A 15,769-nucleotide genomic window follows, 5' to 3' on the forward strand; every position below is an offset into this window, starting at 1 on the left:
TGTAAAATATTAAAAACAAAAAATTCATTATGCATATCTTGTATAAATATTCATCAGAGTTCTGTGTACATCAACTCTAGTAATATCGAAAATCGTGTATTATTTATCGCCGAGGGAAGGAAAATGTTTCAACTCACTGGTTTTGAGTCGCAGCAAAAGTTGTATTTTTAATGATGCCATTAAAGTTAAGAGCAGATAATTAAGTGAAGTGATTTTTATAGCAGAAGTACATTGCAGTCCTGCTTTGGCTGCATTTATATTTTTGAAGTATTATTTTGATCAGTTGAAAGGAAGAAGTGCAGTTTAAGGACTGTTTTCCACTTGGTTCCTAAGTTTATGACCCCAGCGACGATAGCACCATTGCCTGTAGCTCCAGCTCCTCTCAGTTGCCACTGGTGGCCTCCACCTGGCCAGCTGCTGCTCCAGCGCTGTCCAGGCAGCGCAGCTTCTGGTACATGTGGATATAGTGGGCCTGCAGCTGCTTCTGGTAACCCAGCACCTTGTCCTTCTCGGCGCACCACTGACGCTTCTCCAGCTCGAGATTCAGGCGGAAATCGTCCAGTTTCTGGCGCAGCTTGGCTATATCCTCCGCGTACGTGGTGGACTCCTCGATGAGCGTGTCCAGCGTTTGCTGCGTACCCTGTCCCTGATCCAATTGCAATCGCTGCACCAGCACATCCAGCTTGGGCAGCTCATGGGCACAGGCTGGTGCTACTTGTGCTGCTGGTGGTGCTGCCGTTGGTGCTACCGTTGGGGATGCTGTTGCGTACTTTCGGGTCTTCTGGCAGATCTCGTTCAGGTTGTCCAGCTGCTGCTTGAGGCGAGTGTATCGGCCACAGGGCTCCTCGCCGTACTCGTGGGCAATGGCCAGATCGGAGAGCTCCTTGCGCAACTTGGCCAGCTCGCTGGTCAGCGCTCCAATCACCTGATCCTTCAGGGTGATGATCTTCTGCAGCTGCTGCTGGTCAGGCTGATTCTGTTGCTTCAGTTGCTGCTGCTGCTGCTGTTGCAGTTGCAGTTCTGGCTGCTGTTGTGGCTGCTCCTCCTTCGCCTGCTGCTTTGGTTGACTTTGGCTTGTGTTTGTGTCACAGGACTTGCTGCTGCTGCTGCTGTTGCTGTTGCTGCTGCTGCTGCTCCTGTTGCTGCTGTGCTTCAGGCTGACAATCGCATGATCCTTCATGTTGATTTCCAGCTGCAACCGGATAAAAAATATATACATTTTCCCTGACTTATATGTGCACTACGTACATGCGCCTCCTTGAGCTGTGTCTTGAGTAAAGCTATCTCCCCGTTGCGCTCGCAGACGCGCCACTCGCTGTCCTCCAGCTGGTGACGCAGTGCGTCCACCTGCTGCTGCAGCCCCTGGCTGGAGTCCCTGGCCAAGTCGAGCTGCTGCTGCAGCCGGTTGACCTGCTCCGACTGGCGCAGCTTGTGCTGCTTCAGCTGGAACTGCTGCAGTCCGAGTAGCTGCTCCATCTTGCGCAGCTTCAGCTGGCACTCCCGCTGCTGACCCTCGTAGAAGAGGCGCAGTCGCTGCGTCTCGTGCTCCCAGTACACCTCCTTGTCCTGGTCGAAAGTACACACAAAACAACAGGGGAATGGGTATTAAAAACATGGCTTCAGTGGGCGGGCGACTGCCTGCTTAACCTTTTGAACTTGGAAAATTACTTTCTCATTGTGCTCCATGGCCTGTCGCAGGTACGAGAGCTCCGAGTCGCGATCCTTCAGCGCCGCCTCCAGTTCCGAGATCCCAGAGTCCGAGGGCGAGGGCGTCAGGTCGCTGCTGCCCACCACAGTGCCGCTGCTCTTGCTGCGCAGTCGGTTTGAAAGCAGATATTAGAAACGAATCTTAAGGTTATCGGATATGGCCAACCTGCTGGTGCCATCGGGTCTGTCGTGGCTGCCCGTGCTCAGGAGGTCCAGGGTCAGGGAGTCCTCGTTACTGGAGCGCTGCAGCAGGCGATGATTTCGACGCCGAGCGGCCAGGTGTCGTAGGTCAGTGGTACCTTCAAAAGTAAAGCACTTGATTAATTTCCCTCTTTAGGAATTTGTATTTATTTTTCTCTTCAATTCCAGCGTAATCTTGTCCACTTAACTTAACTTCACGTAGATAATTTATAATGTATGGCTTGCAAATGGCCCCAATGTCAAGTGAGTATCTAATCTAGATTAAGCGGAATGTTAACTGCTACTCACTGCCAAATTTCTGGGCCGATGCGGTGGGCAGTGGGGCAAGTGACGGCGTCGATCCGTAGCCGTACCGCTCGGCCCCGCCCCCCGCCTGTCCGCCCTCCGTCGACAGCTGCAGCGCCTGATGTTGCTGCTGCTGCTGCTGCTGTTGCTGCTGCTGTTGCTGCTGTTGGTGCTGCAGCTGCAACTGCTGCTGTTGCTGCTGCTGCTGTTGTTGCTGCAACTGCAGTTGCTGCTGATGCTGCTGCTGCTGCTGGCAGGCGATGCGGTAGTCCGGCTCGAACGGAATGGGCTTGAAGGCAATGGGTCGCAGAAAGTTGCCGCTGGTCTGGAAAGCCAAGTGGATTAGTTGGAAACCGAAACACAAATGGGTCAAAGTGCTTGTGACGTATAATTAATTTGGAATTTTGTTTCCAGTGTAGCTGTGAGCCTCACCTGTTCCGCCTCGCCCATTTGTTGCTGTTGCTGGTGGCGACTTCCGCCGGCAATGGGCGTGGTGCGCCTCTGCTGCTGCTGCTGCTGCTGATGCTGTTGCTGCTGCTGTGGCTGATGTGGCTGCGGCAGTGTTGCTGGCAGAGATTGCATTGCCTCCTCCTCGGCCCCGCCCCCTCTGCCATCGCCGCCCCCGCCTCCCACGCAGCTGCGACTCAGCTCGAACATTTGTCGTATATTCTGGAACTTGCTGCGCATCTGCAGGCCCATGCCCATGCCCATGCCCATGCCCACACCAATGCCCACACCCTCGTCGTCCAAGTTGCTGTGGCTGCCGAACTTCTGGCTGAGTCTGCGCTGCTCCTGGCGCGACTTCAAAGTGCCCGTGTGGAAGCCCTGCGAGTGGCCTTGTCCCGGAGCCTGGCCAAACTGCAGCAGCGGCGAGCCCAGCGAGGATTGGCCCAGGCTGGGAGTGCTGCGCAGTGCGAGCGGTGCATTGTTCTCCAGCGAAACGCTGCGCTTGTGGCCACGCTTTCCCGACGGCAGGCTGAGATTGGAGCACCCGCTGCCCCCCAGCACAGGCGGAGTGCCGGGCGGCGGGACGACGGCGTGAGCCGGCATTGCCATGTGCGTGGCGGCCGACATCCTGATCCCGGAGAGATCACTGAAGAAATACAAATGGAACACAGGTTAGTTACGCCACTTGTCAAAACATCATTAAACTATGTCTAAGTGGATGTGCAGTTCCTATCAGGAGCAGTTAGACTAGATGAGTTTAAGTACTCCAGTGGATCTCACTTCCTCTTCTACCACTTGTCTAGGTCACCTTTCGACCTTTCTCTCCTATTTATCTTCGAGATCTGAGCGGTTCTCACATCGCCACTCGTTTCCTTAACCGATTGGTGACCTTGCCTCATTGACAGTTTCGAACATGCAAGCCAATTAATGAGACAAAAGCGAAATGGGCGAGTGAATAAATTAATGGTGTCCAATTTGGCAGCTAATGATGCTGACCAAATAGAGCCAACTGTGAGAAATGTAGTTAATTTTGATATATTCAAAATTATCTCTTTAAACGTCAGTCTTCTTTTTCCGGAAATGTTCCCTGCTTATTTGTCCAAAGGCCAAATCCTTTGACTACAAGTTTACGAACTTAGAAATGAAGAAGATTTTCCACAATTTTTAATGCAGATGTACTTCCTTGTTGTAGATTCTAATGTATCCCACTGTTTTCGGAGTCTTCCAGACTTCCTCTTCATTCTTCTCACACACTCTAAGGCTATTGCTAAAACTCCTACCTTAATGACAACCTCTTTAATGTGGACATTATTTTAAATTAGCTTTGAAAAGTGCTGTAAACATGTTTGGCTGTAGTTTTCCCCCGCTTCCTTTTGCCTTTCGCTAGAATGTCGAACTCTTTCTTTTGGATCTTTCGCTAGCTCTTTCTCGTTCTCGTTCTCGATTCTCGGTTCTCAGTTCTCGATTCTTCTGAAAGCAGCGGGCATATTCCCTGGGGCAATATTTTCTGGGTTCGTTCCATTTTCGCACGCTACTCGCTAGCGGTTCGAATGCTTTTTTTGGTGGTCCGCGATGGCCAAGGAGATGGAGATGGAGATGGCGATGGAGTGATGGTGATGGAGACCCCCCTGGAAAAAACCAGCTGCCATTAGTGGCTCTTCGATTTGTGTGCTGGCCAAGCCCAAGACTTGCATTCATAAAGTCGATTCTAACGGTCTCCGCCGTTTGGCTCACTGGCACTTTCTCATTTCTTGTCGCACGACCCATATTTTAACAACAATTTCCATCTGTCCAACTGGCCAACTCGTTCAGGCCAAGATCGCGACTCACTTGTAAGGTTCTGCAGCAACTGGTTTTATGTATTTTCCACAGATGCCTGCCAGTCAGTTTCGTGTACATGTATGTATGTACATATCTGCTATCAGATTTCCTCCACAACAACAACCAAAAACACAAGAGATTGGGGCTAAGGTTAAGGTCAACAAAATGTGTCCCCTTTTTCTCAAAAGGGCAGAGGTTCCGCTCCTTATTTATGGCAGGGGATTTTCGCAAACTTTGACTGCTATTTTGAAGTGCGCCTTCTTGGGACATGGAGTGATTTGCAACCAACTTAGTTTACACTTTTTTGGGTGAGGGTTAAAGGTTTGCGCATTTCGAAATGCCTCAAATGTTTTGCAAACACCTGCAATTTGCTTAAAGTGAGTAACAAGTAAGGTTACAAGTCAGCAGCTATTTTAATGGCTATTTAACCTGACAAAGAGAACGATATATTTTCCAAAAACAATAATCCAATTTAGATACAAGATTTCATTTCCACGAATAACTCCTTTTAATGAATCCCAGAACTAGAATCAGAAGACCTCAATGGATCCATTAAACTTCCCGCGGTCATTACTAGTTTCCTGCTTCCCGGAATCTCAGACTGTTGCCATTGCCAGTTGTTGTTTTATCAGTGTAGGAACAGGTTCCATTGCTCCAGTTATCGGCAGATAAGTGATGTTTGTACAATAGCAACCCACCGACATCGGTTTCCCATGGAACGCCAGTAAGTACTCACAGACATACATACATATATATGATAGCATTTCCTTGGCGGCAAGTATCTCTCACTACATTTCCACGCCGACTAACTGTTAAACACTTGTATTAAGTCGAAACGGTTAGCTAACTGTCAATCAAGCGATCGCGAACCATTGAAGCTCATCGGCAGCAGGTTGCGTATCTGTATCTGTGCCTGTGCCTGTGCATGTATCTGTATCGAATATGACCACGTATCCGCAGTGCAGCCAAAGTCATTCCAATAGTAAGTCTCTCATAGATTTCAATATTTTTGTTTTTAAATTCAAATTAATTATTAATTATTTGTTCTGGTTCTACGATGAGTTTACTGATTCTAGCAATTTCATGGGAAAAAGTTGTACATATATGTATACTGTTAATGGATTCCACCATAAGTGCTATTATTCTGCCCGTAGCTGTAGCTTGCGTGCCATTGTTTCGCTGTATCTTGTGTGACCATTGTGTGGATAGGCTTTGTATCTATTGGCTTGTTAAATGGCCGGCAATTTAGGGAGGGCGGGGGGCGGGGGGCTTTGGGCCCTGCTGCAACCGGGCTGGAAATCTTAGACTCAAACAAAAGCCGCCAATCGGCGACAATTTCCAACGGCAAGACGACGTCGTTAAACTGCCAATGTAATTTATTTACTTTGCCTTGCGAAATACACGTCGAAACATTCACAAATCACATTAGCAGCCAACTGTTAGATTGCCTGCGAAATGTATCTGCAAAAAACAAAATTGTATTCTGCCAGGGTGCGGAGAAATACGAAAAAATTATGGCCAAAACCCAAAAGCCGATAGCCGAAAGCCGAAAGCCAGAAGAAACCCGTTTTCGCGGCCAGTTCTTGATGGTCACTTGGAAGTTATTTCGTGTTTTTGTGTTATTTTTGTTTTATTGTCTTTTCATGCTTTTTTGAAAGTTTCTATGAATGAAAGTCTTTAGAAGTCGGGCCGGATCATAATAACAGATCCGCATATCGATTCGCTGTCGATATTCTCCTCCGCCCGAAAGTCCAGTATCTTGACCCTTGCTGCGAATGGCCATGCGGCGTATGAGTAATGTGCGTTGCAAGGGGGAAGTCGCCATCCCAAAGCCATTCCCCAAATCGGACCCCAAAACCGTAATCCATAACCAAAACCAAAACCGCCAACCAACTGGTCAAACTTGGCCGGCTGGTGGAGTCAGAGATTAGCCAATGCTTTTTCCCACGCCAGTTCGCAGTTTTATGCATACCGAGTGCTAACTACCTTCGGTTCAAATATATATTTGTTTATACACACACACACACATATGCATACATACAGTACAGTGGCCGATGTAAGCCAAGTTGAATGCACTCGGCGATAAGATAGCGTTTCGAGTGGCTAAAATAGTGTCGCCGGGCGGCATTACAATCGATACTGTTTACCAAGTTCCCCAAGTGATCAGTTTTTGGGTCATTGCACAACTTCAGATGGAAAGTCTTTCTGGAAGGCAACAGAATTTCATTTACCTGAATACCAGCTAAGAATCTTATCGGCACTCAGCTATGCTATCTACTTTAAAGCAATTTAAATGTTTAAAACATTACCGGGAATCATTGGCAAAGTGGTAGGGTGGATAGAACCAAGTGAATAACTCATGAATCATCTGCACCACTTTTCGGCTGTTCCCGGCCCACTGTGCCATGCGATTTGAGCTGTGTTTTTGTTTACTTTTCGCTTGGCAATTTTTTTGCAGCCACTTTGCTGGCTTTTTGCATTCGCTCGAGTATCTCAAAGTCCGCCGAAGTATGAGTATTCAGTCGGAGCATAGCGAAAATGCCGCCGATTCGACGGTTATTTATTGTCGATTGTGAATTTTTAATTGAATTCATTTAGACAACAGCGAGCGAGATAATTGCAATCGAAGCTGGATGCGGATTCGAAGTTGATGGAAGGAGCTGCACTTGGGGACCTAGGGTTTTTAATACATTGCGCAGTCGCAACAGAAAGACGATGCCGAAAACGGAAAACTGAAAACTGAAAACTGAAGCTGAAAACCGAAAACCGAAAATAAATAAACAACAAATTGTATAAGCGTGACGAAAGCCTAACTTAACTTTTCTTTTCTTCATCATCTTTTTTCCAAACGGCTATTATTATAAAGTTTTTCATTTAGACGCAATCCAAGTGAGACCGATATGCATTTCAGGTTTTTTTTTTTTCTCCGCCCCTCACATTTCGATTTTGAAGTCTTTTTCGATTGGGAAATTTTGGTTTTCTTTCGGCATCGCATCGTTCACTTTCGATTATTGCAAAAGGTCAGGCAGCGATGCATTTCGATTACGATATATATTTAGTATCTGGATTGTTCAGATGACGGGGGGTTATGTTACACGCAAACTGGATGGGGGAGATAACACCGCCCAAATCGAATTCGAAATCGAATTGAAAAATCCTCAAACCAAAGCGGCATTTCCAATAAAAAGCTTTTGTCTCTTGGTCACGGGTGTGGTCCACAAATAAAAATAATAGTGTACCCAATGACCTTGAGCCGTGCTTATGAGCAGGAAATTTCGGACAAAAGGCAAACTCAGCTCAGATCACGTAAATACACTTATCTATTGTACAACTCTTTTCCCCCAGTTGAGTCGACTTTTTTAGTGGGAAAACATGGTTCTAGCTTTGTACCCCCACTTTTTTTTTTTTTTGCTTGCCACACCCCCGCCATTTATGAAGCCTAAACACTCGGTTCTTGTTGCCAATCCCCCGTAGAAAATCCCATCAAATACGTGCACACAGAAAAAAAGTTATGCTTATTATTCAAAATTTTACAAATTATAATTTACATATCCTTCTTCAGAGTTTTAGCTACAAAACTTCTAGCAACAACAAAGCCATGACAAATATAATGTTTGCTGTTGATGTTCGATGTTCTTTACTTCCACCTAAGCAGGCAAGGTTTCTCTGCGTGTATTTCCGCTCCAAGTGAAAGGTGCAGTCGAGATTGAGCTGAGCTGAGAACATTTTGGCGAGGTTCTGGAGCCTGGGGACCAGTCATTCCACCCTTTTCGGGTCTCAGGTTCCATTCCCATGCGATTCGCCATGAGATTTGCGCCCCAGGGCCATTTTTTCTGCTGATGCTCATGTTTTTGAAGTTTGTGATGTTTGTGATGCTTGTGATGTTTCAAATGCTGCTGATTCGCACCCGGGAGCAACATGCTGAAGTAACGCCGCCACACATCAATTGATATTTGTGAAATTAGTGTATCTGCCTGGGCATTTTGTGTACTTGCTGTTTTTTTGCCAAATCAACACAGCGAAGCGTGACGATGCTTTGTGGGGCAGGAAAAAACATTGGATAGTTTCAAATACATACTGCATGAAAGAAACATTTCATTTCCAGCAACTTGAATTATTTCTTGATTTTTAAGAAAGTCGTTAAGTGCTGACATTTTCACTTGGTTAAACTTGTTAGGCATTTTTATATTAGTATTTTACCCATGGCATTTGATATGTAGAGGACTTACAAACATATGCAGTAGCTTACATAGCTCTTGATACTCGTATGTCCCCCCCTTTTTCGCACTGTGCATTTGTGCTCGGCAATCTTTGGACGTGGGAAAGTTCGCCCACGTTTTTTCTTCTTTTTGGATTTATATTGTGCGATCTCGGATCTAGGATCACAGTCCGATCCAAACTGCCCAGTTGTGCTTGGCTGGATCAGTGAAAGCTCGCATGCGGCATGTGGCAAGTGGCATGTGGCATGTGGCATGACGACCACTTGGACTTGTGGACTTGGAGCTGGAGCTGCTCTGCATTTGTAATTGCCCGGGTTGCTTTCTGGCCGGATATCGCAGGTTAATTGACCGAAAAAACCAAAAAAAAAGGAAAAAGCAACAGCACAATGTATCATAAAAACCCGATTTGCATGTTTTCATTGGCCAGTGGCCAAATGTGGTCAAAAGCCAAATAAACATGCTGGGCCCAAGTATTCGCCTTAAATATATGTATTATGCGAGAATTTTGAAACATTACGCCAACGCCAGGGCAATAATTTAAGGTCAATTGGGCCTACAAAGCCGACTGCTTGCTATATATAGCGAAAGAGCTCCAAATAACCATTCTTCGAGTTACTTTTTGTTACTTCTCGATATTTGGCAGCCCGCATTCACGACCATTCAAAAATCCACTCGAAAGACCCAAAGTTATGGATCGATGGATGGATGGATGCTTGGATGGATGGTCTTGGATTTGGATTCGTATTCGTATTTGTATTTGGACTTCCAGCTGTGGGTGTATTTGTGATATTTTTGTATTGTTTTGCTCACTTGTTGGTGTAGAAAGCAACGAGCGGAGCAGCAGTAACCCGTTTAAGTCTCATGAATAGTTATTCCAACATTAACCGTAACAAAAAATGCTCGGCAGCAAAATTAAAAATACCTTTTTGCCATGCACGTTATTAATGAGTTATCTGCCTTGGTAATTGTTGATTTTATTTTTGTTGCCTTTCTCGCCTTCAAGATGCTTGGCAGAAAAAGTTTATAATATATTTTTGAAGGGGGAAATGTAAAACCATGAATAAATGCAGCAAATGAATGGTGAGAAACTCTGTGGCGAAGTGAGTAATTAAATGCAATGCGATAAGGTGAACTTTATGGATGTGCAGTGAGTATAAGATTAGGATTCACAGTGTTGGGAAGCACACAAATGTGAGTACTAGTTAAATATAATATAATGAGTTAAGCAAAAATTCCCTGTTAACTCAGTGAATTTGTATGAATTGTTTGAAAATTTGCAACAAATTGTTTGAGTTTTAGATGGAACAAGTCCAGATTGAATATAAAATGATGTCCATTCGCCTTAACTGTCAGTTAAGAAATCATTAATGAGCTATTAATGCTTGCTTATATATATATATTACAATGCTTGCAAAGTGAAAACTATTTGTTTGAATGCATAATGATTGCAACACGATTAAGGCGAATGAATCAGGAGAGATAACTATATGTACATGGGCGTAAAAAGCAGATTGTACAGGTAATAAAATAACAGGAGAGTAACCTTTATGAGTATTAGATTATTATACCGAGGGCTTGAAATATTTCAATCGAAAAGGCTAGGTTCATTTATCTACACTTTATGACATATATTTATGACATATAATTACGCATACTCAATAACAGAAATAAATAGAAAACATATAAATGAATGTAACCAATATGTTGCTAAACCAATAGTTTTGACCCCATTCCTCGAGCAATTTGGCCCATCAATCATTGTCAATAATCTGAAGTGCTGATTGAGGCTTTAATTATTTGCAAGAAATTATCAGTGCAAGTACTGGTTATCCTGTTAAATTAAACGTGGGCTTACCTAAATGTAATTAAATGGTTCCATTTTAAAATGATTTACCATTCTTCTTATTAATTATCATACATGTTGAGCCCCTTCTTCAGTTGGCCCGCCGTCAACGATGACCTGGATCTAAGTGGGCATAGCTGGCTATAAGGCGTTATGGCCACATTTGTGGCCCAGTCACTCCGAGCAGCTCCAGCTCCACTAAGCCACGTTATCTTCTTTCACTTGAGCTTCACCTACATTGGAAGGCCGAGTGGACGGCGGACGGTATCAAAAGTGATCATAAATCTTTATAACCTGTATGCGCTGGATTTTCACCAACTGGCTTCTTTTTTTCCTTTTTTTTGTTGTCGGGGGGAGGAACTCTCTTCTGTGTTCTGCACGCTTAGTTTTTTGTATTTTCACGAAACTAAAAAGTGAATTTCTGCTCTCTAGCCTTCAGCCTCCGTCGCCGACAATCCGCTGTTTTTATGTTATTTGCTTTTTTTGTTTTGTTTTTACTTTTTTCCTGCCAGTTGACGGTGGAGTTTTTTCGTGAATTTATATACACATATATATTTTTTTCCGCGCACTTGGCCTTAATTGCGCATGCGCGCGCACTTTCAATTCCTTTGGGGTTCGCAACAAAGAAAATGAAATAAAACAAAACTAAATCGTGTGGCAAATTGTGGCCGAGGCAGAAATTAGATTTCAAGCGCGGCGATAATGATGCGGCAGAGTAATAATAATCATTTTGAAGGGGCCTCGAGGAGGGGCCAAATCCAAACGAAAATTGCTCTCAACCTAAAGCAGAATGCACGGTGAACAAAACCGGGTCTTTATGCGCGAAATTACACTCAAAATATTTGGTTATTTGGCTTAGTGCCTAGCCTAGTTTATCCAAAATATGTAACTCCGCAAAGATTGTTCTCTAGTCACACAGATATTTATTGGAACCACTTTATTTATTTTTTTCCACACTTGACATTTCACCATTAAACGCTCAATTCCGTCTGAACGACTTAGAGGTTTTCTAGGGTAAATAAGCGATTTAAGGCCAAGTGCAACTGCCCAACCCAGAAAGCAACTCGCCCAGATTGCCGACCATTATCCATTATCCATTACCCATTACCCCCTCCCTTCCCCGCTGGCAGAACCCGCAGTTCGGATAGGTCAAGTATATATGCGGCACTTTATGGGCTTTACGAGTCCGTACTCCCAATGCGAGTGTAAAAGTGTATGAGGCGCAAAATCGAGAAGTGAAAAGAGCTCAAAGATACTCGCATATTTCTAGAGGCTGACCAGAGCATCTTTTTCATCGTTATTTATTTATTTTTATTTTTTCACTTTATGGATACATTTATATATACACTTTTTTCGCCAGTTTCGTATAGATGTGTATTTTCTGTGGGTTTTTGTTTTTTGCCTGTGGGGCCAACAGGTTCGCTGGAAGTTGGGAAAAAGTCAAACGGCTCAATAATCGAAGACGGCTCAGAGTTTTTGAGTCCGCGACTCCGAACTTCAGCTCTTTGAGTCCAGATAAATGAGGACAACAACAGCGACAACTTTAAAGAGGTTGTGCGCCCTGGTGTGCGTGTGTGTGTGTGAGCCAGCTGGGATAGGCACACTGGGAGAAAAGAACAGGTACTTCTAGCTAGGCAGGTCAAACTTATAGATTTCGGCTCGTTTTTAGTTGCAATACGTTTCATTTGTTACAGTATTCTGCTGCAATTTCATTTACAAAAATTTATACTTTTGTTTTCTGTGCACGCAAGTCGAGTTCGACTTGAGTTGCAATGCCGAAAAAAAATCAGCGAAACACAATAAACGGAAAATCAAGCAACAGTTTTAAGCCAACGAAAGAACAACAAATGGATGAAAATATTTGCTCACCTCTTCCTCCGGTTTGTAAGTGTCTTGTAATTGCTGTTGACTTTTCAAATGTGCGTGTGTGTGTTTTATTTGTAATTTTTTTGGTTTTTAGGATATTTGCTTATTGCTTGCCCGCCTAATGTGGCTGCATTATATTTCAGTTGCTGCCGCTGAAAGCCAACGGGAAACGGGGAGTTTGCACAATCAAATTGATTTTACAACGTGTAAAATTCCACAAATTATGCACGAAATGCGTTTTGATTTCCACTCAGCCACCACACTCGAAAAAAAAGGCTGTCGCCATTCACCCAGCGCGCCACGAAGCCCAAAAAAAAAACCCAAAAACCGTTGCACGCCTGCGCTTTTCAAAAATCTTCCCAGTTCGCCTCGAAACTTTCATCCGCACCGTTGGCCCTCCGTCGACGACTTTCGCGTTCCAGCGCTCAAAGCAAACTGAGCGGCAAAAGCGCCAGAGTTCCAGCCAGCGGACGGCGACTGCGACTGCGACTGCGACTGCGGCTGCGGTGCGCCGATGACGCCGGCGATCAGAGATGAGAGCTTAGCTTTTTTTAAGCCTCAAAAAGAGGAATATTCGTGGTACTCAAAGTCTAACACTCCTTCCTGTTAATTCCTTATTTATATGCAACATTTACTTGGAAACTGAAAACTGTAGCTTGCGTTTAATTCCTTCATTATCTTTTTGGCTAAGAGTTGAATCACTTGCATTTGGTTTATTTGCAAAAGCTCACAAGATTATGTGCACAATATGTAGGTGAAAGATTTCATCTTTTACTTTCCAAATGAAGTAAGTATGCTGATTATGCTCCTTTTTCGTGAAGTACAGTCTGCACTGATTGCTTGCGAATCCGATTGGCAATCATTGTCGCCATTCTTTCCGGTTTGCCGGTGTTGCCACAGCGCTGCAATTAAGCGGCTAATTCTGATTTTGGATTCAGATTCGGATTCAGACTTGGGATTCATACATATGTACATATATGTGCATACATAGATGTTCGAGGCAACCGCAGTAGTCCAAGACGAAGTCGCCGCCTAGGCTAATTTCCCGCAATTTTGTGGCTTTTCGCATATAGGTTCTCTCCACACATTCATAGATACACGGCGCGAAAATTGGATTGGTATACTTTTCTTTAAAATGCAATAGTACTTATGATAATTATAATAATTTGTTAGTTTTTCCAATGTTTTTTTGGAACTCCCACTTAGCTGAAGTATTTTTACCATGGATTTTTGTACGGCCAATTTTCTCCGTGTAAGACATACTTGGCTACCTGTTGCACACACACACACACATTCTAGTAATGGCCATCCGCAAATTGACCCATAAAATTGTAACGTTGCTTGAGCCAAGATAGTGTAGCTGTCCATATATCACTGCAGATACAAGACACTAGCTTACAAAATAGCGCTTTGATCGGCTCAGCCGATTTCTTCAAAACCTAGCTTTAAGGGTCTAAGCCAACACACCACCTACTTCTCATTTGCCTGCTACCAAGTGCTATCTGGCTGAGAGGTCTGGAACCCGGTGAGCCGGCAGTCGTATCCGCGAACGCATAAATAACCATCCGTGGCTGTGTGTTCGGTGTTGGCCAGTGGTACACCTTCATCGTGTCGATCGGATCTCCGATTTGCATGCCAAGCAGCCGGGAACATCGCTGGATTATATGCATCCGAGGCATGCGATTCGATTTGATATCCGATCGGCGGCGATGGCCACAAGGTTATCCCCTCCCACCGACCACGGACCACGGACCACGGACATCATTAGCTCATTCGTCACGATCGGAATCGGAGCTAGAACCGGCGGTGTAGTAAGTAGAATCCATGGGTCATTTGGAGAATTGCATAGATCAGGCATCGCAACAATCATTCAATTTATAATGAGCCCATCAAAAGTTCAGCGTTCTTCTCTTTGAGTAATTGCCTCTTGCAAATCTACTTTGAACTCTGGAAAATGTACATTCTTTGTTTTATATCAACCAATTTGGACAAGTGTTTTCAATTTGTGGTTATAGTTATGCAGTTTTATTCGGTAACACCTAGATATATGAAACAATCGTATAGAGCACATGTTTAGGTAGTCATTTTAATCCAAAGTATATATTGCAAGCAATTGCGAAAGTGTAGGAAATATATTTGACTTTATTGGTTTATGTTGCCAGAATTTTAGCCACTTTGGTCACTTCTTGTCCGTCTTGATTTCGAAGGTCTTGTAGGTGTATTCCTGGATGACTTTCAGGTTCTTGATGATGAACTCCTTGATGGCCTGCAAGTACTCGGAGGCGGCCAGGATGAGCTTCTTGAAGGCATCGATCACCTTGCCCTCGCCCTCCAGACGACCCTTGAACTTCTCCTCCGACACCTGGGTGATGAAACCCCGGAGTCCCAGGGTCTTGGCCTGGGCCAATGCAAACAGCTCGAAGGCCTCCTTGGGCACCTTGCCACGTACCTCAAAGTCGCAGCCCAGGATCTCCTCCTTTTGGCCGGCCATCCCAAGTAGATTTACGTGCCGAAAAAATTTGGAAATTTGGAAATTTGGAAGGCCACACAACACTCGATTGGCCTGATGGCAAAGTCTCAGCACTTGTGACCCTGACTTTGAACCTCCGGATCCGGTCGTAATTGCCTCCAATTATCGTGTACCATAATCGCCACAAGAAATCAGCCGCAGCAGGTTACATTCCCAGCAAAACGAAAAAAAGCCTCTTGTAAACTTAGCACAAATTATTAGTTAGGGAAAAAAATAGATAAATAACGTAAAAACAAAAAGGGGAGAGAGAAAAACATACAAAGTATAAGCAAAAGTAAATATATAAATCACAAGGCGGTTTCAAGTCTTTGGCGGTTTGTATGTGCATCGGAATCTTTGTATCTTTGTATCTCAGCGTCTTCGTATCTCTGCTTTGCATCTTTTTGCTGGCCCGGCTCAAAAGCGATCTATCTCGACTTTATTTTTCCTCGACTCTTCCGCTAAAACGGGCACCTCCTGCCGACTGCACACATACATTTTTTCACAGAGTTGTCATGCGGATGATAAGAAATAATTAGAAATTATTTAAATTGCTTAATTATAATAAGCTTGTGGCACGACAACAACACAGCAGCAGAACGTAGGCAAGCCTCAGGCAAAAGCAACGAATAGGGCAATACTCTGCAATAAGTACAACAGATACGCAGCACTGCCCATTAATACGGGCAAAATGTAACAATTTATAATATTTTTTAAGCCTATCGAAAAGTTCCTTGAAATGGACTTCTTAAATATTGTCAATCTTACAAAAGCTATTACAAGTATTTCAAAACTTGCAGCTAATATAAAAATAAACCAAAAATATTAAAAAAAAACATGCAAGCGACATACAATTATCCCTCTAAGCAA

General features: G+C 44.2%; 2 protein-coding genes across 2 annotated transcripts; both read right to left on the reverse strand.

Moving 5' to 3' along the window:
* Positions 1–8: 8 nt before the first annotated feature.
* Positions 9–12,833, reverse strand: LOC6549907 (mediator of RNA polymerase II transcription subunit 15). The gene is made up of 8 exons (XM_001977347.3): positions 12,779–12,833; positions 12,394–12,542; positions 2,626–3,286; positions 2,197–2,518; positions 1,874–2,006; positions 1,669–1,810; positions 1,249–1,566; positions 9–1,192 (listed from the first exon to the last, which is right to left on the reverse strand). The coding sequence occupies exons 3-8, from the start codon at positions 3,265–3,267 to the stop codon at positions 383–385; spliced, it is 2,367 nt and encodes a 788-aa protein (XP_001977383.1). The 5' UTR covers positions 3,268–3,286; positions 12,394–12,542; positions 12,779–12,833; the 3' UTR covers positions 9–382.
* A 1,618-nt stretch (positions 12,834–14,451) lies between these two features.
* On the reverse strand, positions 14,452–15,130 carry LOC6549906 (acylphosphatase-1). Its single transcript, XM_001977346.3, has one exon. It carries the CDS (start codon positions 14,879–14,881, stop codon positions 14,570–14,572), a length of 312 nt encoding a protein of 103 aa, XP_001977382.1. The 5' UTR covers positions 14,882–15,130; the 3' UTR covers positions 14,452–14,569.
* Positions 15,131–15,769: the final 639 nt, after the last annotated feature.

The sequence above is a fragment of the Drosophila erecta genome, unplaced genomic scaffold, assembly GCF_003286155.1.
Source record: "Drosophila erecta strain 14021-0224.00,06,07 unplaced genomic scaffold, DereRS2 tig00000152-arrow-arrow-pilon, whole genome shotgun sequence".
NCBI lineage: Eukaryota > Metazoa > Arthropoda > Insecta > Diptera > Drosophilidae > Drosophila > Drosophila erecta.